Genomic DNA, 24,201 nt, shown 5'->3' with positions numbered 1-24,201 from the left:
TTGACCTGCTCCTTCTCTGTGGCCCACACTTTCTTACCAAGGGAAAATGGCGCCCAGGACCTCAGAGCACCTTCTTCAAGCCCCGTTGCATGGGCCTGATGGGTGGTAGCAGTGGAGTTGACGGGGGTGTCGGGGTTGCTTTTGTTGCTGCCATCGCAGTTGGCCACTCTGGCACCAAACGCACCAGTGTGGGTAACTTCACTCACCTAAACACTGAATTGATTCCAGAACTTGCGAACTCACTTTCAAGGACTCTACAACTCATGTTCACATTAGTTATTTAATTTATTTTTTTTTGGTTTTTGCACAGCTAATCTTTTGCACATTGTTGCTTGTCTTTATTTGTGTGTAGGTTTTCAGTGATTCTGTTGTATTTCTTTGTTCTACTGTGATTGCCCGCAAGAAAATGAAGAATTAAATAGTATATAACATATAAATACTTTTACTTTGACTTTGACCCTGTTATGCTAGCCAAAAAGTGACAGTTCGACTACTGAGTTATCTCATGGGTTTATTTCACTTGTTTCTTTCCTGGCGGTTAGAACTCCATCATAAGACATAAAACATAGGAGCAGAACTAGGCCATGTAGCCCATCCAATCTGCTCCATCATGTCTGATTTATTATCCCTCCCACTTCCATTCCCCTGTCTTCTCCCTATAAACCTTTGACGCCCTTACAAATGAGAGCTTGTCAGTCTCAGCCAATGGGCACCAGCCTCCCCAGCATCATCATCATCATAAGGCGATGCCTCAAGAAGGCTGCTTCCATCATTGAGGACCTTTTTCACCCAGAACATGCCCTCTTCTCATTGCTACCATCGGGGAAAGAGCTACAGGAACCTGAAGGCGTACATGCTGTTTCAGGAACAGCTTCTTCCCCTCCACCATCAGATTTCTGAATGGTCTGTGAACACTACCTCACTTCTGCCACACCATCAGACTTCTGAATGGTCTATGAACACTACCTCGTTATCTTCCTTTCTTTCACTGTTAAAAAGCGATTACGAAGAAAATACGGCAGTACCTCTACTTCCTTAAGTTCATGACATTAAAATCTTTGATAAACTTCTATAGATGTGTGGTGGGGAATATATTGACTGGCTCCATCACAGCCTGTTATGGAAACACCAATGCCCTTGAATGGAAAATCCTACAGAAAGTAGTGGATATGGCCCAGTCCATCACAAGTAAAGTCCTTCCCACCTTTGAGCACTTCTGCACAGAGAGCTGTTGCAGAAAAGCAGCATCCATCATCAAGGACCCCCACCGCCCAGCTCATGCTCTCTTCTCACTGCTGCCATCAGGAAGAAGGTAGAAGAGCCTCTGGACTTGCACCACCAGGTTCAAGAACAGTTATTGCTCTTGAACCAAAGGGTATAACTCACTTAACTTCACCTGCTCCATTATTGAAATGTTCCCACAACCAATGGACTCACTTTCATGCACTCTTCATCTCATGTTCTTGATATTCATTGCTTATTTATATATTTACTATTATTATTTTCTTTTTGCATTTGCGCAGTTGTCTTTGCACATTGGTTGTGCACTCTGTCAGTGCAGTCTTTCATTGATTCCTATTATGGTTATAGATTTATTGAGTATGCCCACAAGAAAATGAATCTCTTGAATATGGTTACATATGTACTTGGATGATAAATTTACTTTGAATTTTATTTTTTATATACAGTGAATTCTCGTTAATTGGGCCACATTGGGACCAGTATATTTTGGCCCAATTAGTCCATTTCATGGAAACAGTTGAAAAGGACAAACTACCATTTAACTGAGTAACAAGTAATGTATTTAAATGAAATACAAAACAAATTAGAACTCTATTGATGCTACTACAGTACTATAAGACAGTGTATGAGTTCCTAATAGTTATTGATGGAGGAATTCATCCAGTGTATGCTGCCTTGTTTTTTTTTGATTGACTGCAAATGAAGAAAATCAGTACAGACACCTAGTACAGATAATGGACCGTCTTCACATAATGCTTTCAGTGATTGCATCCTCCAAATCTTAATTTTCTTTCAAGTTTTTCGTAGTTCCTAACTTATTGAAGCAGTGAAATAGTTTCATTTTCACAATGGCACGTCCAATCCTGAATACTTGAAACCTGAGTGAGCAAAACAGTTCTGAATTGCCTTAATGCTTATTTCTCACCAGTGACAAAAAACACTGTGTTCAGTAACTGATGCTATTTAAAAGATGCTTTCTCTAAGCACAGTGTAGTGCCTAATGGCCATACAAATGCACCTGGCTGATGCTGATTAGAAAGTGTTCAGCAATAGTCTCCTGTCCCAATTAAGTGGCAGTGTCCCAAATAAGTAAAGGACAAAACCTGATGGAGAAAATAGCCGGGATTATCTTCAAGAACTGCCTCAAACAAGTGGTTGCCCCATTTAACTGGAATCCACTGTATTGCACTGTAGTGCTGTTGCAAAACAACAAATTTCATGACGTATGTCAGTGATAATAATTCTGATTCCTCTTTGGATTATGAAAATATTAGTAGCTCTGTTAAATCATGTTCTTGCTGAAAACTTGAGATTGTTCTCTGGGAGATTGTGATCTACTCTCCTTATCTTTTTCCCTGGCCTGCAATCTTATAACCAGGGTTTCACTTAATTCAAGGACTTTCAAGTATGATTGAAGAATGTGGCCTGGGGAACACCACTCCACGTGTTACTTAATCTAATGCACCTTTCGTTTGTCTAGGTCTACATAGTTGCAATGGAAACAAAAAAGGAAGCAGAGACTAAGCCGGTGAAACCTGCCAAGAATAAGGATGATGAAGATGATGATGATGATGGCATGGTGGACGAGCTCCCTCCAGACAGCTTGATCACACTTGTTCAGCCAGAGCTGCCAATTCTCAGCCGTCTTTGGCTTGCTGCACTAAAGGATTATGCCCTGTTAACTCTGCCACCTGAATTTGCCAGTCAGTTGCCATCTGAGGGTAAGGTTTGCCCTGAGTTTTGGTTTGGTTCTAAAGAAGCTCAGATTTGCTTTGCTGATGTTCTCCTTCACACTTGGTGATTAGTTGAGAATGGATGTGGCCTCAGGTCTTGCCTCGTGTAGTCATGAATCCCCGCCAAGGAGCTCTGAAATGTCTCAACCTGAAACATCAACTGTTTATTCCTCTGCATAGAAGCTGCCTGACTTGCTGAGTTCCTCTAGCATTTTGTGTGTGTTGCTCTGATGTTGTTGACTTGATTGTGGATGTGGACCTACTGCTTTTTCCCATCTCTCTAACTTTCTCCAGCTCTGTAAGCCTTAGTCTCTGAGGTGCTTCAGCTCTAACCTCTTGTACATCCCCAGTCACTGTCACTATCACTGGTTACCATACCTCCAGCCGCCTAGCTCTTGTATCCTGCAATACCATCTCTAATCCCCTCTGTCTCGTTCCCTCTTATTTTCTGTACATGCACTGCTTGATGCATACCTTTTTGACCAAGGTGTGTCTCAGCCCCAATAATTGTGGAAAAATGTTATATGTATCCTCCTGGGAAATGTTTTAGAGCGTAGAACACTACGGATACAGTACAGGCCCTTCGGCCCAATATGTTATGCTGACCTTTTAACCTACTGTAAGATTAATCTAACCCTTCCCTCCCACATAACCTACCCTTTTTCTCCCATTACGTGCCTATCCGAGTCCCTTAAATGTTTCTAATGTACCTGCCTATATCACTACCCTTGGCAGGGCATTCCATACACCCACCATCCTCTGTGTAAAAAAAACACTTGCCTTTGACATCCCCCTTATACTTTGCTCCAATCACTTTAAAATGATGCTTCCCTTGTATTAGCTATTTCTACCCTGGGAAAACGTATCTGGCTGTCGACTCGATCTATGCCTTTTATCATCTTGTACACCTTTATCAAGTTGCCTCTCATCCTCCTCTGCTCCAAAGAAAGAACCCCAAGCTCACTCAACCTGTCTTCAAGTTTGTCAAGTTTTACTATCTTAAACATTCAACGTGCCTATCTTTAGTCACTAACTCCTTTCATCTGATGCACAATTGTTCTCAGTGATTTATTGAATCTCTCAATTTTATTGACATAAGGAAACTGTGGTGCATTTGTATGTCATTTGTACCTGGCCCAGTTTTATTGCACAGTGACATTGCTTTAACTACATTTCAGTGAACTTTGATATCTTAGATCCATAATGATGCAGATCAAAATTGCTCTCTGTTTTGGTGTTTAATCTGTCTACTGATCATCTCCTCAGCAACCGAGATTGTTGTGGGGTTTTCCAGAACTTGTTCAGGTGTGGCACCAACAGAAAGCTAGTTTCTTCTCATTCCATTTTCTGAAGCTTCTGTAGCCAGCAGTATATTGGCATTGGTTTATTATTGTCACATGTACCAAGATACAGTGAAAAGCTTGACTTGCATACTATTCATACAGATTAAGTCATTGCGCAGTGCATTGTAGAAGAAAGTTAAACCAATAGCAACACAGAATAAAGTGTAACAGATACAGAGAAGGTGTGGTGCAGGTAAACAGTAAAGTGCAAGATCATAACTTTGTAGATTATGGGATCCAGAGTTCATCTTATTGTAACCTATCTTGCTCTTATTGATCACTCTATCTCTGTCTTTAAAAGTATTCCAGTACTCTGCTTCCACTGTTCTTTAAGGAGAAGGTTTCCAAAAGGCTCATCACTCTGAGAAGCATTTATCCTCATACCTGTCTTAAATGGGTGATCCCTTTTAAACAGTGACCTTAGTTGTTCATTTCTCACAAGAAATGTCCTACATTCACCCTGTCGAGACTGCTTAGGATCACCTCTCAACTCTAAATTCCAGTGGGTATAATCCCGGCTCCATGGTATCGTAGCAGTTAGTGTGAAGCTATTACAGCTCAGGGCGTTTGAGTTCGGAGTCAAATCTGATGCTGTCTGTAAGGAGTTTGTATGTCCTCCCCATGAATGCATGGGTTTCCTCCCACACTCCAAAGACGCACCAGTTAGTAGGTTAATTGCTCATTGTAAATTGTCCTGTGATCAGGCTCAGGTTAAATAGGCAGGTTGCTGGGCAGTATAATTTGTAGGGCTTGAATAGTCTGTTCCATGCTGTATTGCCAAACAGATAAATAAATAAGGAGACAAGTACCATACACAACATTCCAAATGTGGTCTCATAAATGCTCATCACTTAACATAACCTCCCTCTACTAGTCTTCTGTGAATCAATATACCAGGGTCTCTCTGCATTTCAAAGCTTTGCTATCACGGTTTAGCTATAAGCCTCCTTTGTTTTTGCCAAAATGAACACATTCATTTTCCCATATTACACTTCATTTGCCCAATCTTGATCCATTTATTTAAGATATCTGTATCCTTTTCTAGCCTCAAGACTTTTTCTCTTGCCAACCACAAATAACATCTCCTCACTGACAATCAACACAGGCACACTTCAAGGATGCCTGCTCAGCCCACTGCTCCACTCTCTCTGCCCTCATGATTGTGTAACTAGGCACAGCTCAAATGCCATCTGTAAATTTGCTGATGACACAACTGTTGGCAGGATCTCAGATGGTGTCAAGGCATACAGCAATGTGCTAGATCACATGGTTGAGTGGTGTCACAACAGAACCTTGCACTCAACATCCGTGAGACCAAGGAATTGATTCTGGACTTTAGAAAGGGTTCAGAAAGGGGAAATCAGGAGAATACACAGCGGTTCTCATCGAGAGGCCAGGCATGGAAAGCTTCAAAGTTGCTTCAGCATCTCTAAGGATCTATCCTGGACCTAACGTATTGTTGCAATTATGAAGAAGGCGTGACAGCAACTATTCATTAGGAGTTTGAGGAGACTTGCTACGTCACCAAAGACACTTGCAAATTTCTACAGATGTACCATAGAGAGCATTCTAACTGATTGCATCGAGGACATCTTCAAAAGGCCATGCCTCAAGAAGGTGGCCTCCATCATGAAAAACCTTCACCATACAGGACTTACTGTCTTCTCATTACTGCTGTCAATGTAGAGGTACAGGAACCTGAAGATACACACTAAAAGTTCTAGAAACTGCTTCATCCCCTCCACCATCAGGTTTCTAAATGGTCCATGAACACTACCTCACTATTTTGCTCCCTTTTTGCATTATTTTTTATATTATAACTAATTATAGTAATTTTTGATGTACTACTTCTGCAAAACAAATTTCATGACCAATATATCAGTGCTAGTAAATCTGATTCTAACATCTCCTGAAATATTTTGTCATGAAATATTAATGCCTTTGAAACAATTTTGAAAGTGATAAATAAATGCAAATAGTTCTGCTGTTTCTGGCATGTTTGGTTTAACTGTGCTGTTTGTTACAGGAGGAGCCTTCTATACCCCAGAAACAATCGACAGTGCCAGGCTACACTACCGCACCTCGTGGGCTCCAATTCTGCACGCGGTAGCACTTTGGCTGAACAGCACTGGGTTCACTATTGCACACGAGCCTGCAGTTCACACTGGGCAGAAAACCCAGACAGGCACCTTTCTCAATCAGACATCTGGAGGTTCACCCAAAACACTGCAGGAGATCAACACAGACCGCCTCCATCTTATTTTTGGTAAGACAGTGTGCGTAGGATAACGCAACATTTTATTAACTGAGATTATCTTCTGCATCTTATCATTGCATCATTGAACCAAAGGGTATAGTAGAAAATCATTACATTGGTCATGTGTGTGCAGTCACTTTGAGGAAGCTTTTAGATTGGCCCCAACACCCTTTCATATCCCTATAGATCATACATATTCCGCTGCAAACATATATACAGTTTGTTTCTCAAAGTTCTTTTGAATCCAGTTCACTAACCCTTTCAGGCAGTGCATTCTACATTCCAACAAATGTCTTTTTTTCAAACAAATCCTCAGGATATCCCTTTAGAACAGATGATGATGGGTTTCTGTAGCAGTGAGTGGTGAATATGGAATTATTTGACAGACAGCTGTGGAGTCCAAGTCATTGACTATATTTAAAGTGGAGCTTGACAGGGGAAATATGCACAAAATGCTGGAGGAACTCTATAGGCCAGGCAGCAGCTATGGAACAAAGTGCAGTTGACGTTTTGGGCTGAACTTGGCTTGCTAAATTCCTCCAGCATTTTGTGTGGGTTGCTTGGATTTCCAGCTTCTGCAGATTTTCTCTTGCTTGGAGTTTGATAGGGTCTTGATTAGCAAAGTTCCTGATTTACTTTATTGTCACCAAACAATTGATACTAGAGCGTACAATCATCACAGCGATATTTGATTCTGCGCTTCGCACTCCCTGAAGTACAAATCGATAATAAATATTAAAAATTTAAATTATAAATCATAAATAGAAAATAGAAAAGGGTAAGTAAGGTACTGCAAAAAAACTGAGAGGCAGGTCCGGATATTTGGAGGGTACGGCCCAGATCCGGGTCAGGATCCATTCAGTAGTCTTATCACAGTTGGAAAGAAGCTGTCCCCAAATCTGGCCGTATGCGTCTTCAAGCTCCTGAGCCTTCTCCCGGAGGGAAGAGGGACGAAAAGTGTGTTGACTGGGTGGGTCGTGTCCTTGACTATCCTGGCAGCACTGCTCCGATAGCGTGCGGTGTAGAGTCCAAGGACAGAAGATTGGTTTGAAGGGGCGTCAAAGATCTTGGGGAGAAGATAGGAGAATGGGGTTGAGGGGGATAATAAATCAGCTGTTTTGGAATGGTGGAACAGACTCAATGGGCTGAGTGGCTTAATTCTGCTCCTATATCTTGTGGTGATTTCTGGTATTCAGTTATTACCTTGAACCTGTCATCTTGCCACTTACTTAAATGCTTTCATAATTTTGGACTTTTAATTATCCTGCAGCCATCAGGCTCCTGTACTGGCATAGATAACTTCATTCACCACAACTCTGAACTGATTCTACAACCTACAGACTCACTTTCAAGGACTCTTTATAGATCATGTTCTCAGTATAATTTTGGTTTGCAATTTGTCTTGTGCACATTTTGTTTGTCAGTCCTCTGTATTGTTTTCAAAAATTCTTTAGTGTTTTTCCCTGTAAATGCCTACAAGAGAATGAATCTCAAGATAGTGTATGGTAATGTATACATACTTTGATAATAAATTTACTTTGAATTTTGATCTTTGATCTGAAACGTTCATTGTTTCTGCTTCAACTGATGCTGCTGCAACTATTGAGTTTCCAACATTTCTGGAGTTTTTTTTCTCATTTCAACATCTGTATTTTTTTGACTCCCATTACTGAGGGTGAGAAGGTCCCTAACTTTCTGTGCACTGATCTAGCGGTAAGAAACGTGGGGAGAGGGTCATTGAATTGCGAACAAGTCCAAAAGCTGAATATAACTGGGTGAGTGGCGGGGGGGGGGGGGGAGAAAAGGTGAATGCTGGAGCTCCCCTTCAGCAAGCATGTTGTAGAAGATTTAACTGCAGTCATTCCGAAGCCAGCTCATTGCCAAAACTGGAGATCTAGTCATAGAGCACTACAGCACAGGAATAAGCACTTTGGCCTGTTTAGTCTGTGCCGAACTGTTATTCTGCCTAGTCCCATTGATCCGCACCTAGACCAAAGCTCTCATCCCTCTTATCCAAACTTCTCTTAAACGTTGAAATCAAACCCACATCCGCCATTTCTGCTGGCAGCTCATTCCACACACTCACCACCCTTTGAGTGAAGAAACTCTCCTTCATGTTCCCCTTAGTTATTTCACCTTTTGCCCTTAACCTATGAACTCTATTTCCAGTCTCACCCAAACTTAGTGGAAAAAGCCTGCTTGTATTTACCTATCAACATTCCTCACAATTTTGTATACGTCCATTAAATCCCCCTTCATTCTCCTACACTTCAGGGAATAACACTCTAATCTATTCAAGCTTTCCCTATAACTGAGGTCTTCAAGTCCCAGCAACATCTTTGTAAATTTTCCCTGTACTCTTTCAATGTTGTACCATTGGTGTTTTCAAAGTTCAAAGAAAAATTTATTATCAAGGTACATATACTGTATGTCACCATATACAACCCTGAGATTCATTTCCTTGTGGGCATACCTAATAAATCTATAGAATAGTAACCACAACATAATCAGTAAAAGACTGCCTAACTAGGGCATTCAACCACAGTGCAGGAGACAACAAACTACAAATACAAAAAAGAATTAATAATAAATAAATAAGCAATAAATATCAAAAACATGAGACAAAGAGTCCTTGAAAGTGAGTCCATTGGTTGTTTCAATGATTGGGCGAGTGAAGTTATCACTTTTGGTTCAAGAACCTGTGGTTGAGGGGTAGTAACTGTTCCTGAAAGTTCCTGATGGTAGTAGCAAGAAGACAGCACTTCCTGGATGATGGGGGTCCCTGACGATGGATGCTGCTTTCCTGAGATATGGCTTCATGTAGATGTGCTCAATGGTGGAGAGGGCTTTATCGGTGATGGACTGGACTTTTTGTAGGATTTTCATTCAAGGGCATTGGCATTTCCATACCAGGCTGTGATGCAGCCGGTCAGTATACTCTCCACACATCTACAGAAGTTTATCTTGGATGTCAAGCTGAATATCTGCAAAGGAAACGGAAGTGCTGCTGAGCTCTCTTCATAATTACACTTAAGTGTCAGAGCTAAGACAGGTCCTCTGAAAGAATAACACCTAGGAATTTAAAGTTGCTGACTCTCTCCACCTCTGAGGACTGGCTCATGGACCTCTGGTTCCTTCTCCTGAAGTCTATAATCAGCGCCATGGTCTTGCTGACATTGAATGTTATGACACTTCTCAACCAGATTTTCTTCTTTTTTGTAATTTATTTTTTATTGAAGTTCATCATCAAACAAACATTTCCATAAGATGTATTTCAGATATTGTACATATATATCATATAATCATATTTGCCACAAATCTCCACATATTAATCTGAGGTATATACCTATAGAAAAGTGAGGAAAGAAAGAACAAGCAAAAGGAGAAAACTATGTACAAGTAGGGAGTGATCTTTTTTTTTACAACATATTCATTGATTTGTGAGAATAAAATCAAGCCTATGAGGTGTTATGCAGTTGAACCATTTTTCCCAGTATGAATCAAATTGTTCCAACTTATGATGAACAGATGCTGTTATCTTCTCCATTTTGTAAACGTCCATTGTAATTTCCGTCCATACATTTAAAGTTGGGTCTCCTGTGATAACCATTTCCTGGTAAGAGTCTTTTTACCAGCCACCAGCAGTATATTCATTAAATATTTATCTCTTTTCAACCATTCTTGAGGTACATACCCAAAATATATGGTCTTAGTTTCTAAGGGTATTTCACATTTAAAGATGTCTTGTAGGGCATTGTGTATCCCACTCCAATAGTCTTTGATAACGGGGCAATCCCAGAAAATATGATAATGGTTTGCATTTTAATTTCCACAATTTCTCCAGCAAACAGGGAGGTTACTATCATAATAGGATTTCTGAGAGGGTGTAATAAAATATCAAGTTTTTCCATCCAAACTCCCTCCATTTCTGTGAACTGGTACACTTCCATTGATACCTCCATATTATTGTCCATTCTTCCTCAGATATAATTATCCCTCCTTCCTTCTCCCACTTTGTTTTATTGTATGAAGTCGAATGTATTTTAAGGTTTGCAGGTTTTCAATCTCCCTCCTATATGCTGATTCATTATCACCTTTGATTCAGCCTACAACAGTGGTGTCATCAGCAAACTTGAATATGACAATGGAGCTGTGCTTAGCCACGCAGTCGTAAGTATAAAGAGAATAGAGCAGAGTCTAGGCACACAGCCTGTGGTGCATCTGTGTTGATGGAGATTGTAGAGGAGATGTTGTTGCCAATCTGAACTGACTGCAAGTGAGGAAATCCAGAATCCAGTTGCACAAGGAGGTATTGAGGCCATTGCCTTGGAGCTTATTGATTAGTTTAGAGGATGATGGCATTGAATTCTGAGCTGTAGTCAATAAAGAGCATCCTATTGTATGCATCTTTGCTGTCCAGATGTTCCAGGGTTAGGTGAAGTGCCAATGAAATGACATCTGCTGTGGACCTGTTGCTCCAGTAGGCAAGTTAGGGTAAATCTAAGTTGTTTCTCAGGCAGGAATTAATATGTTTCATCACCATCCTCTCAAAACAGTTCATCACTGTGGATGTAACTGCTACTGGGCAATAGTCATTGAGGCAAGTCACCACCCTCTTCTTGGGCATCAGTATAATTGAAGCCTGCTTGAAGCAGGTGGGTACCACACACTGCCATAGCGAGAAGTTAAAGATCTCAGTGAACACACCACTCAATTGATCAGCACAGGTCCTTAGTATTTGGCCAGGTATCCATCTGGGCCAGGTGTTTTTCATTGATCCACCCTCCTGAAGGCTGCTTGCACATCAGCGTCAGAGACTGATACCATAGGATTATCCGGGGATTTGGGAATTTGTGATGGTTCCTCTATGTTTTGAAGAGGAATGTGAGCATAGAAGGCATTGAGCTCATCTGGAAGTGAAGCCCTGCTGTCTCCTATGTCATTTGATGTAACTTTATAAGAGGTGATAGTGTCCAAGCTCTGCCACAATGGCCGAGCATCCTTCGTTGATTCGTTTGGTTCTGAATTGCCACTTTGCCTGTAAGATGGCTTTCCAGAGATCGTACCTGGACCCCTCGTAATTTTCTTGGTCACCAAACTTGAATGCACCTGATCAAGCCCTCAGCTGATTTTAGATCTCATGGTTCTTCTCGGGCTTCTGAGTGGGGAAGACCCTGAATGGTTTTGTAGGGACACACTCATTTACAGCTGTTTTAGTAAAGTCTGTTAGAACCATGATGTATCCATTCAGATCCCTGGATAAGTGCTTGAACGCAGCCCAGTCCACTGACTCAAAGCAATCCCATAACTGCCGCTCTGCCTCCTGCAATCACCTCTTCATTGTCCTAATCTCTGGAGCTTTGCTCTTTAGCCTCTGTCTGAATGCAAGTCCGAGAATGATAGCGAAGTGATTCGATTTACTGAAATGTGATATGGGCATGGAATGAAAGACATTCCTTATCTTAGTATAACAGTGATCCAGTACGTTGGGTTCTCTGGTGCTAAAGGTTATATACTGATGGTAATTGGGAAGGGTTTTCTTCAAGCAAGCCTGGTTGAAATCTTCGACTAGGTTTGAAATGCATTGGGATGGACTATTTCTTGTTTGTAGACTGCATCGTGTAGTATTGCGAGCGCTTGATTATCATCAGCCGTTGGTTTAAGAATCGCAGATGAGAACTCCAAGGGTAAATAGATCAGGCAGTATTTAACTATTAGGTATTCCAAGTCAGAGGAACATGAATTCAACAAAACCACCACATCTGACCATGGTGATGAACCTTCGTCCGCTTAACGATGCTGTATCTGCCTAGTCTGCCGAGTTCTTCAGACAATTGTGAGATCTGTAGATCATTAAGTTGATCTAAAAGTATGTTTCTTAGAGGGAAGTTACATGCTGCGGACTGCAATGAGAGTAAATTGAAAGAGGTATATTTAAACATATATTTAGATATTTGTGTAGCTCACAGAATGTCGCCAATGATCTCCGGTACTAACTTGCTAAAGTTTTAAAGCAATAGTTAAGAAGATAAAAATTTCCTTTGCTAGATATTTGGTCTCCAAATTTGAGGAAGGACATTCTTGCTATTGAGGGAGTGCAGCGTAGGTTCACAAAGTTAATTCCCAGGATGGCGGGACTGTCATATGTCGAAAGATTGGAGCGACTGGGCTTGTATACTCTGGAATTTAGAAGGCTGAGAGGGGATGTTATTGAAACATATAAGATTATTACGGGATTGGACACGCTGGAGGCAGGAAGCATGTTCCCGCTGATGGGTGAGTCCAGAACCAGACGCCACGGTTTAAGAATAAGGGGTAGGCCACTTAGAACAGAGTTGAGGAAAAACTTTTTCACCCAGAGAGTGGTGGATATATGGAATGCTCTGCCGCAGAAGGCTGTGGAGGCCAAGTCTCTGGATGCTTTCAAAAAAGAGATGGATAGAGCTCTTAAAGATAGCGGAATCAAAGGTAATGGGAATAAAACAGGAACTGGATACTGATTGTCGATGATCAGCCATGATCACCGTGAATGGCGATGCTGGCTCAATGGGCCGAATGGACTATTCCTGCACCTATTGTCTATTGATATGTGTGGGTATATAGGTCAATGTGGAAAAATAGGGTTTGTAATTTAAGAACATAAAGAATTTTGGTCTTGTCATTTCAGGTATTAGTATTGAGTTCCTGTGCTCGCCTCGGCCTGAAAACCCTCTGGAACATGTTACATCTTGCCTGAAGGCTCTTTGCACTTTGCTAGACTCCCCGTGTGCAGTAACATACATTGGAGAAGACAAGGTATAATGGTTTTATGGCAAGCAGTGTTAATTCCTGATTGTGCTGTTTACCCTGCGGGGTTAAGTCGATGTTGTACTGAATCATGGTGCAGTTTGTTGCTATCCTGTGCTCACTGAGATTGAGACCAGGTAGTAGATTATGCATGTATATTGAAGCTCATGGAGAAAGAATTTGATTTTGTCCATCTAGTGTACATTCTGTCAATAAGTAGAACAACATTCACCCATTGAGAAGGCCTTGAAGATCTCTGCTTCTTTCTCAATAAAAGAACCAACCAGTTCTCCTCCACCACCGCCCTCCTCCATCTGGCAAAACTAGTCCTCGCCTCAACACTTTCTGCAGACTTGAGGGTAGTCATTGTCAGGCACATGGGTTCCAGCTATGCCTGCCTTTTCGGTGGCTAAGTTATACAGTCCATTTTCAGTAATGCTCCCCATCTCTTCCTCTGTTACATTGACGACTGCATTGGTGCTGATTCATGCACCCATGATGAGCTCAATAATTTAATCAACTGCCTCAAACTTCAACCCTGTCCGTGAATTCCTTTGGTTCTGTTCTGTCACCTTCCTCCCCTTTCTTGATCTCTCTCTGTCTCCATCTCTGGAGACAAACTTTTGACCGACATCTTTTATAATCCTACTGATTCCCATAGTTATCTTGACTATACCTCATCCCACCCTGTCTCCTGCTTTAAAAAAAATGCTATTCCCTTCTCTCAGTTCCTCCGTCTCTGCCACATCTGTTTCCAGGATGAGATTTTCCTTTCCGGGACATCAGAGGTGTCCTTCTTTAAAGAATGGAGTTTCCCTTCTTCCACCATTTACGCTGCCCTCACCCACATCTCCTCGATTTCCCATACATCCTCGCTCACCCCAGCTTCCCGTTGCAGTAACTGAGTGTAACAGCTCCTCTTGTCCTCACCTACCATCCCATGAGCCTCCACACCATTCTCTGCCACTTCGCCATCTGCAAAGGGATCCTGCCACTAAAAACAACTTTACCTCCCTCCCCACTCTCTGCTTTCCACAGGGATCCCTCCATGATTCTCTTGTCCATTCATCCCTACCCACTAATCACCCTACCAGCACTTATCCCTGCCAAAGTGCTACACCTGCCCATTTGCCTCCTTCCTCACTTTCATTCAGGGCTCTAAACAGTCCTTCCAGGTGAGGCAACACTTCATCTGTGGTTCTGTTGTATCCAGTGCTTGCGATGCAGCCTCTTCTGCAATGGTGAATCCCATTGTAAAGCTTTGTTAAGCACCAAAAGCGGAATTTTCCTGTAGCCAAACATTTTAATTCCCATTCCCGTTCCAATATGTCGGTCCTTGGCCGCTTCTTGTGCCAAGAAGAGGCCACACTCAAGGTGGAGGAGGATCACCTTGTATTCCACCTGGGTAGCCTCCAACCTGATGGCATGAACATTCATTTCTCCTTCTGGTAAAAAGACTCCCCCCCCCCCCCTTCTTCTTTTCACCACTCTAGCCTATCACCTCTCCCTAGTGCCCCCCGCCCCCATTTCCTTTCTCCTGTGGTCCACTCTCCTGTCCAACCAGATTCCTCTTTCTCCAGCCCTTTACCTTCCCTACCCACCTGGCTTCACCAGTCACCTTCTAGTTGTTCTTCCCCTCCCCCACCTTTTTGTTCTGGCATCTTCCCCCTTCCTTTCTAGTCCTCCAGTTAGGTGCCCATAAACAGCAGGTTCTTGTGAGAGAACACGTTCAGAACAAAATGGAGAATAAGACCATAAGACATAGGAGCAGCATTAGGCCATTTGGCCTTCATGTGTGCTGTGCCGTTCCATCACACTTGATTTATTATCCCTCTCAACTCCATTCTCCTGCCTTCTCCCCACAACCTTTGACCCCCTTAATAATCAAGAACCTATCAATCTCCATTTTAAATATACCTCATTACTTGGCCTCCACAGCTGTCCAGCAATGAATTCCACAGATTCACCACCATCCAGCTAAAGAAATTTCTCCTCATCTCTGTTTGTAAGGGACATTATTCTATTTTGAGGCTATGCCGTCTGGTCCTAGATTCCCCACCATAGAAACAACCTCTCCACATCCACTCTGTCTCGATGAGGGCTCCCCAACTTGGGGTCCCCAGATCCTGCTTAATGGTATTAGTCCATGGCGTTAAAAAAAAGGTTGGGACCCCTGAGAGGGGCCTTTCACGATTTGATAGGTTTCAATGAGATCTTATTGGTGCTTCGAAGCATCTATTTCCCTTCTAAGTACACGTCTGCAGACCACTGTTTGCTTTCGCTGTGTTAAGAGTCAAGTTCAACCTGACGTTGTCGGATTGCGACTATCATGGAATGTGCAAGAGCATATTATCAGGGTGGTGCCTTAAAGCTCAGCTTAGTGAGTGTTTTGGGGGGCGGATTCTATAGGAAGGGTGCTGAAGAGAATTTAGGGAGGAAATTCCAATTCTTGGAGCATGAATTGCAGAGGGGCATCAACTGTGGTGAAATATGGAAATGTAGGGGCTGGGTGTAACTTTTTATATAAAAAAAACAAAAAAAAACACTGCTTTGACCAGGACAGTACAGTTGATGTAGACAACATGGACTTCGCTACATCCCACAGAGAGGCTCGTCTGAAAGGTCAGAGCCGGGTGGATCCAAGGAAGTGATATTGGATCCAAAGTTGGCTTGATGTAAGGAAACAGTGCGATGGTGAAAAATTGTTTAAGTGATTGGAAACCTTTGACCAGTGGTATGCCACAAGGAATCTTGGTGTTTATGATCATTTGGATATGAATTTAGGAAGAATTATAAGTATACTTGCAGATGATGAGAAAATTGGTGTTCTTGGTAGTCTTAGGTTGCAGATAAACTGGCTGGAGCAATAGCTGGTTAGCTTTAATCCTGATAAATATAAGGTGCTATATTCTGAGGAGGTCTGTTAGATACATAATGAAAGTTAGTGAGTATCTAGGAACAGAGAGACTTTGTACACCATGTCCACAGTGGCAACATATGCACATGGGATGCTGGCCTTCATTAGCCATGAGTGTAGAATAGAAGGGTATGTTAGTCTTGGTACGTGCAAGAGATTCTGCAGATGCTGGAAATCTAGAGTAACACACACAAAATGCTGATCCAACTCAGCAGGTCAGGCAGCAACTACGGAAAGGAATCAAGGGTCTCAGTCTAAAGTATGTTCACAATTGTAGGAAATGTGGAATGTAGGAGATTTGCAGGAAATTCACGGTGAGGTATCATGAAGAGCAGCAAGACAGGTTATGAAATTTTTTTTGAGATGTTGATTGAGGAGTAGCTGTTGATCAAGATACCTGGAAAACTTTCCTGTGCTGCTTTGCGATAATACAGTTGGCCCTCCTTATCCGTGGGTTCCACATGTGCGGATTCAACCAACCGCAGATCGGGAAAACCCAGAAGTTCTCTCTCCAGCATTTGTTGTTTGAGCATGTACAGACTTTTTTTCCTTGTCATTATTCCCTAAACGATGCAGAATAACAACTATTTACATAGCATTCACATTGTATTAGGTATTATAAGTAATCTAGAGATGATTTAAAGTACAGCCAGTCTTTAAGTTGGATTTGTACGTAAGTCAGAACAGGTACATCTGGTATTATTTAGCATCAGTTAGTCAAACGTTTGTCTTAGTATATATTTTACTTTTCTATGCGTATAAAACACTTAAGAAACATATGTATTTCAATAATTAAACCACTGCTTTGCCTTGTAATAATTGCAGCTTTCATTGGGGCACGGCCTTTCACATGCTCCATTATTCTCACTTTATCCTTTAAAATTGTTCCAATCGTTGACCGACTGTAGCCTAACGCTTCCAATGACTGATGGCGTTTCACCCCTTTCCGATCGCTATATTATTTCCACTTTATTTTCAATCGTGATTGTTTTCCATCAACAGAACAGAAACACTGCGGATTCAGCAGCAGCCGTGGGCGACGGGTCTCCCCGGGTCCTAAAGTCCACCCCCACTGAGACTGGTTAAATAAGGGATTTGAGCATCCACATTTTTTGGTAACCGCGAGGGGTCCTGGAGCCAATCCCCCCGCGGATAAGGAGGACCGACTGTACTTTGGAAACCTGAGAGGGCAGACACATTTAAAATCTCACTTGAAAGACTAGACCACTGACAATGCTGCAGTAACTCAGGGTACTGCACTGGGTTCGTCAGCCTAGATTTAGACTCCAGTCTCCAGAATCCAACTTGAACCCATAGCTTTCTGAGGCTGACACGAATAAACTTCGGGCGGCACTAGAACTATCAAAGCTACCTTGGACGGCTCAGTAGAGTACTGGTTAGCATAATTCTATTGCAGCACCAGTGGCCATGATTAGTAGGTTAATTGGTCACGTGGGTGTAATTGGGCAGCACAGACCCATTGTGTTGGAAGGGCCTATTACCATGTCATAACTCTTTTAAAAAAAAATATCTATCTATCTATCTATCAAGGGTAATGACCATCTACAATGACATATCCATACTCTCCCCATTCTCCCATTTCCATATCCCCCACACCCCTCCTCTAACTCCCCTGCTGACCGTCCCCCACTAGCCTCTCCCAGCCAACCCCCGCCCCCCCCTGTTTTATTCCAATCACCTGAAAGGTACATATGCCCTCACATATTAGCCATTTCTGCCCTGGCAAAAGGTGCTGACTGTCCATTCTACCTATGCCTTGTATCATCTTGTACACCACTACCAAGTAACCTCTCATCCTCCTTCACTAACTCACTTAACCTATCCTTGTAAGACATGCTGTCCATTCCAGGCAGCATCCTGGTAAATCTCCTCTGCATCATCTCGAAAGCTTCAACATGCTTCTTATAATGAGGCGACCAGATCACTGCATGGATTTGCTACACGTTCTCCGGTTTCCTCCTACATTTCAAAATCGTATGGATTAGCAGGTGAATTGGTCACATGGATATAATTGGGAGGTCCAGGCTCATTGGGCTGGAATGGCCCGTTACTTTGCTGTATCACTAAATAATTTTTTTTAAAATACAGTATCCTTCTATTCCAGCTGCTCATAGTTGAGCTTTTTAACGTATTGCACCGTCTTTTATTAACTTGTGGGCCTCCCTCTGTTCAACGACAAGTGACTATGGTTGTACAGCAGACAATTCGAGCTGCACAGGACCACCTTCAAGGACTGGTGAAAAAAGTTCATGGTAAGTTAGACTCAAAAATTCTGTCTGCAATCTTGTGTAATTCAAGAGTGATCGAGTGTGTTGTGTGACTGCTGGAAGATGAATATTTCATGTGTTTCAAAGGTACATTTTAATGTCAGAGAAATGTTTACAATATATATTCTGAAATGCTTTTTCTTCGCAACCATCCATGAAAACAGAGGAGTGCCCCCAAAGAATTATGACAGTTAAATGTTAGAACCCCAAAGTCCCCCTCAGCTCCCCTCCCTCCCTGCATGTAATTGGCAGCAAGCAACAGTCCCCTCACCAGCAAAAAAAAGCATCAGCACCCACCACCGAGCACTCAAGCGTACAGCAAAGACACAGACTTGCAGTACCCCAAAGACTACTCATTCACCTGAATATCACAGGCTCTCTCTCTCCTTAATAAGGGAGAAAGGGGTGTCTCCGTTTCACAGCGAGGGAGAGACATAACAAACAACTCGCTGGTTTACGATGATAAAAGTCCGTTGCGGCGCTTTTTCTGAGTTCCGTGACCAAAGATCTCGGGTCTCTGGGCACACAGCCAGGGTTCTTCCGACTCCCACGACACATCGATCTGCCGGGACACCGACCTTTGATCCACCCGTCTTTAGAGCTATGAAATCTGGCCCTCCGAAGGCAAGCTAAGCTCTTAGGCTGCATCCTTGGCATGTCAAATAACGGCCAGTCATGAAATCCCGAGAGGGGGGTCCCATTCCTGCAAAGAACCAAAGCCAGCGTGTAACTCCGGGTCAGGGTCTTCAAAAGTACCCTGAAAGGGAAAAATAGAGATATTAAAGATGGAAATAGGGCTGTTTCCAAAGATGCAAGCGAAGGAGTCGCCGTTTAGCACCATCGTGACTAAGCTGCGCCCTCTTCTGCTGCTGGGGCTGCATAGAACTCCAGCTGGCGAAAACTGATCTTTAACGGGGTGTGTGTGGGGAAATGGGGAAACTGTACAGATGCAATTTATCTAGTTTTCTAATGCACGCTACTGCACAGGTGGCAGTCTGGAGTTTACCAAGATGTGTTTTCCAGGGAAAAAGCATCTGGACCATTCTTCTCCAAGGCCTTTATCTCCGTAGTCACTTGAACAGAACTGAATTGATTATTCCTGGGCACTTTTAAGCTAAAATTCCATTTCTATACTTTGTTAGCACATTTATAAGTAGTCTATTGATTAAATGAAGGAATGTTGCTCTTTTTCAGTTCTCCTCTCCCCACCCCCTTTCTCCAGGCAGGGTTAATAGCATTTCAGGGGCTGGTGTCTGGAGCTGTTGTTAATTTGTTTCAAAGCTGCTGCTTTATTTAAAGTGACTATGGTGGTCTTGTAGAGGAGGACAATGTTCCTGAGGAGGACTCGCTGACCACTCTAGGGGAAGGAGGGAAGACCGGTGGTCTGATTCCTGGTAAATCCATTGTGTTTGCTGCCCTGGAGCTGCTCATGTTCATCTTGGTACGACACCTCCCACAACTGAATCCTAAAGTGACCGACTCTCCCAGTCACATTCTTCAAAAGACAGCACCTTTGTCGGAGGAAAGTGCCCAGCTCATTGCCATCACTGTCTCTATCCTGGCTGATTTGCCATTGCTGTGTTCTCCTTCAGGTAAGAACACCATGGTAACCAAACACTGAGATCCTCAGTTGTGTAATTATTTTTCTTCTTTAGAGATAGAGTACAATAAATAACAGGCCCTTCCAGCCCACGAGCCCACATTACCCATGTGACTAACCCAACTGTTTCTGGGATGTGAAGGAAACCGGAGCACCCAGAGGAAACTCATGCAGTGACGAGTAGAACGTACAAACTCCTTACAGACAGAAGCAAAACTGAATTCAGGTTGCTGGCACTGTAATAGTGTTACGCTAATCGCTACACTACTGTTAGTTTAATGTGAAATTTAACTCTTTATCATCTTTCACCTGACCTCCCTGTGTTCATAATTAAACCTAGCCTCAATTATGTATAGAACTACATACAATTTACAGCAAAGAAACCATTCAGTCCATCATGTCTGTGCTGGTATTTGTGTTTCAGCAAATCCCTTTCCGTTCTCTGCTTTTCACATTATCATTTTCCTAGCTGTCCTTTAAACTTGTGGTTTTCACCTGAACAACTAGTTGTGGCTGTAAGTTCCACCATGTTGATTCATATAGTTTTTTTTGTCTCTGGTCTTCTCCATAGGTGCAAACACTTCCTTCCACTTTTTAAAAAAAATATGTTAATAATCTTGTTAGGTCCCTTGAACCTTCTGAGGAAAGAATCTCCAATCTGGGGATTCAAGTGCGTAAGCACTTGATTTCATAAAATCCTTAAATCCTTTCCGAACCTCCTCTAACATTACTGTTTGCACAGTAATCAAAGTGTGGTCAAACTAGCTAAGTCACCTATGGAAACTAGAATTCCTCTGCAAAGAAGTTGTAAAGGGGCTGCATGATAACAAAGCTGTCAGTGTAATGCTACTACAGAGCCAGCAAACCAAGTTTAGTTGTGCCTTATCAGTAAGGAGTTTGTACGTTTTCCCCATGACATGGGTTTCATCTGGGTGCTCTGGTTTCCTCCCACATTGAAAAGACGTATAGGTTAGTACATTAATTGGGTGGCACGGGCTCATTGGTCTGATTCTATATATCTTTAAACAAAATAAGACAATAAATAATAATCTCCTGTAATTTATGAACCCACCAGAGTATAATGCACCATGTTTTAGATCATGATGGAGCACCTGACTGAATTATAGGCTCCAGTCTGGAGCAGAGCTCCAAAGTGACCTGATAACGAGACAAACTGGCTATCACAGAACCTCAGCTTTCACTTTAATAGTGAAGACTGAGCAAATTCTTTTGACAGTGTAAGCCATCTATATCAATCTTCTGCTCAATGGTCTGATGTACTACTGTATGAAATTCTGATACTTAGGGGAAAAGAAACAATTCAATTGGATTGTTGCCCTGTTACTCATTTAAACCAATGATAATTTTCCACAACATCTTTGCAAACTGAGGGGTTGGTAGCTGTAGGCAGTAATGTTCCAGTTGATTTCAGTTATTAACCTTTGTTATTTCTTTGGATAGAAATATTTTAAGGATGATTTTGCTGTCTTGACCTAATTTTACTCAGCAAAATTAGGCACTTTAAAATGTTGTTTATCTCCACATCAGTCAGTCTTTTGGGCCGAGGCCCTTCATCAGGACTGGAAAGGAAAGGGGACGAAGTCAGGATAAGAAGGGGGGAGGAGTCCAAGCTTGAAGGTGATAGGTGAGAACTGGTGAGGGAGGAGGTGGTAGATGGGTAGGGTTAGGGGGATGAAGTGAATAGCTGAGAGGTGATAGGTTTACTAATGGCTTGTATTGGTTCCATTTTCCCAGGAAGTATGACGGTACTCCCCACAATTCTTTTCCTGATCACGGGTGTGCTGCGAGAGACGGCTATGAATTCAACTGGTAGCCACATGTCAGTCCCAGCCAGTGCAGCCCTGCAGGGCATCAAAACCATCATCACTTCTCCGCTGGCCAAATCAGATCAAATCCACAAACAGTGGAAAAATCTCATCTGCAGCTCGTTGGCTTCCATCTTGGAATATTCCAAACCAGGTAGGACATGTGAACAAACAAACAACAACACACTTCAAATTTGCTGGTGAACGCAGCAGGCCAGGCAGCATCATGTAACGTGGAATGAATTAGATTCCTCAGATTTTGCCACACAAGATGATAGGGTGTTTAAGGAGGCATATGGTGTGTTGCATTCATTAGCTGGGAGATTGAGTTCAGAGAAAAGCCCTCACTCACTCAACCTTTCCTTATAAGGCATATCCTCTAATCCAGACAGCATCCTGAGCTAGAAGGTGAAGGGTGAAGCCAGATGGGTAGGAAAGGTAAAGGGCTGGAGAAGAGGGAATCTGTTAGGAGAGGATAGTGGACCGTAGGAGAAAAGGAATTCGTTGCCACAGGCAGCTGTGAAGGTCAAACCTTTACATATATTTAAGGCAGGGATTGATAGAATCTTGATTGGTCAGAGCATGAAGGGATACGGGGAGAAGGCAGGATATTGGGGCTAGGAGCCATGATGAAGTGGCAGAGCAGACCCGATGGGCCAAATGGTCTAATTCTGCTTCTCTATCTTATGGAAGGAGGAGGGGTACTGGGACAGGTGATAGGCAGGTGAGAAGAGTTAAGAGGCCAGAGTGGGGAATAGAAGAAGAGGAGAGGAGAGGGAATTTTTTTTTTAACCGGGGGAAGAAATAGATGTTCATGCCATCAGGTTGGAGGCAACCCAGACGGAATATAAGCTGATCCACCTCCACCCTGAAAGTGGCCTCATCCTTGCACAAGAGGAGGCCATGGACCAACATGTCGGAATGGGAATTAAAATGTTTGGCCGCCAGAAAGTTCTGCTTTTGGTGGATGGAGAGGAGGTGCTTGACAAAGCAGCTCCCCCAATTTATGATGGGCCTCACTAATGTAGAGGAGGCCACACCAGGAGAACCGGGTACAAAAAGTGGCCCCAGCAGACTCTGGTGAAATGTTACCTCACCTGGAAGGACGGTTTGGGGCCCTGAATGGAGGTGAGGGAGGAGGTGAATGGGCACTTTGGCCACTTCCAGGGACAAGAGAATGGAGGGAGATTGTTGCGGAGGGTGATGTGTTGGGTGGGGTGGTAGGTGTGGACGAGAGGAACAGTATCACTGTTAAGATGGCGGGAAGATGGGTGAACATGGATATTTGGGAAATGGAGGCGATGTGGGGGAAGGCAGCATCGATGGTAGAGGAAGAGAAACTATGTTTTTTGAAGAAAGGGGATATCTCTGATGTTCTGGAATGGAAAGCTGCATACTGGGAACAGATGAGGCAGAGATGAAGGAACTGAGAAAAAGGAATAACATTTTTGCAGGAGGCAGGGTGGGAAGAGGTATAGTCAAGATAGTTGTGGAAATTTGTAGGATTATAAAAGATGTCGATTAACAGTTTGTCTCCAGAGATGGAGAAAGGGGAGGGGGGTATCAAATGGACCAGGTGAATTTAAGGACAGGGTTGAAGTTGGAGGCAAAATTGATAAGCTCAGTGTGGTGCATGAAGTAGCACCAATGCAATTGACAGCCGGCACCTTTTTCTCAGGGTGGAGATGGTTAATATGAAAAGGCATAATCTTAAGGTGATTGGAGGAAATTATAGGAGGTTGTCAGAGGTAGTTCTTTTACACAGAGTGGTGGGTGCATGGAACGCAATGCCAGGGGTGGTGGTAGAGGCAGATATATTAAGAGCATTTAAGAAACCCCAAGACAAGCACGTGGATGAAAGAAAAATGGAGGACAGGGTTATATTGATCTTTGGGTGGATTAAAAGTTTGGCACAACATTGTAGGCCGAGGGGCCTGTACTATTCAGAACTATTCTATGTTCTATGACGCCATGTGTGAAGGGCTCTCTGAGAATGACAAATCCTTTTTCATTTCAACATCTATCAGATGACTGCAGCCAGCCACTTCCCCTCAAGTGTGCTTTGAGAGGGAGATATTTCAGGTGAGCAGAGGGATGAAGTATGGAGAAAAATGTGGCAATAATTACATCTCATTCACAAAGGGTGGGGAAACTTGTCAAGCATTAATATTCAGGGTTAATATTTAGCCAATAAACACAGATTAGTTTT

General features: G+C 42.7%; 1 protein-coding gene across 2 annotated transcripts in view; it reads left to right on the top strand.

The window, feature by feature from the left end:
• heatr5b (HEAT repeat containing 5B) overlaps window positions 1-24,201 on the top strand; it is a 140,843-nt gene that overhangs the window by 107,234 nt on the left and 9,408 nt on the right. For both annotated transcript variants that reach the window (XM_072251006.1, XM_072251012.1), the window contains exons 28-33: window positions 2,723-2,963; window positions 6,345-6,584; window positions 13,243-13,370; window positions 18,404-18,551; window positions 19,886-20,158; window positions 21,922-22,146. In XM_072251006.1, coding sequence (XP_072107107.1) covers window positions 2,723-2,963; window positions 6,345-6,584; window positions 13,243-13,370; window positions 18,404-18,551; window positions 19,886-20,158; window positions 21,922-22,146 — 1,255 coding nt within the window. The remainder of the gene's footprint in view (window positions 1-2,722; window positions 2,964-6,344; window positions 6,585-13,242; window positions 13,371-18,403; window positions 18,552-19,885; window positions 20,159-21,921; window positions 22,147-24,201) is intronic.

The sequence above is a fragment of the Mobula birostris genome, chromosome 2 (assembly GCF_030028105.1).
Source record: "Mobula birostris isolate sMobBir1 chromosome 2, sMobBir1.hap1, whole genome shotgun sequence".
Taxonomy (NCBI): Eukaryota; Metazoa; Chordata; class Chondrichthyes; order Myliobatiformes; family Myliobatidae; genus Mobula; species Mobula birostris.
Note: the sequence above shows the minus strand (reverse complement) of the source record. Positions and strands in the feature narration are given on the sequence as shown.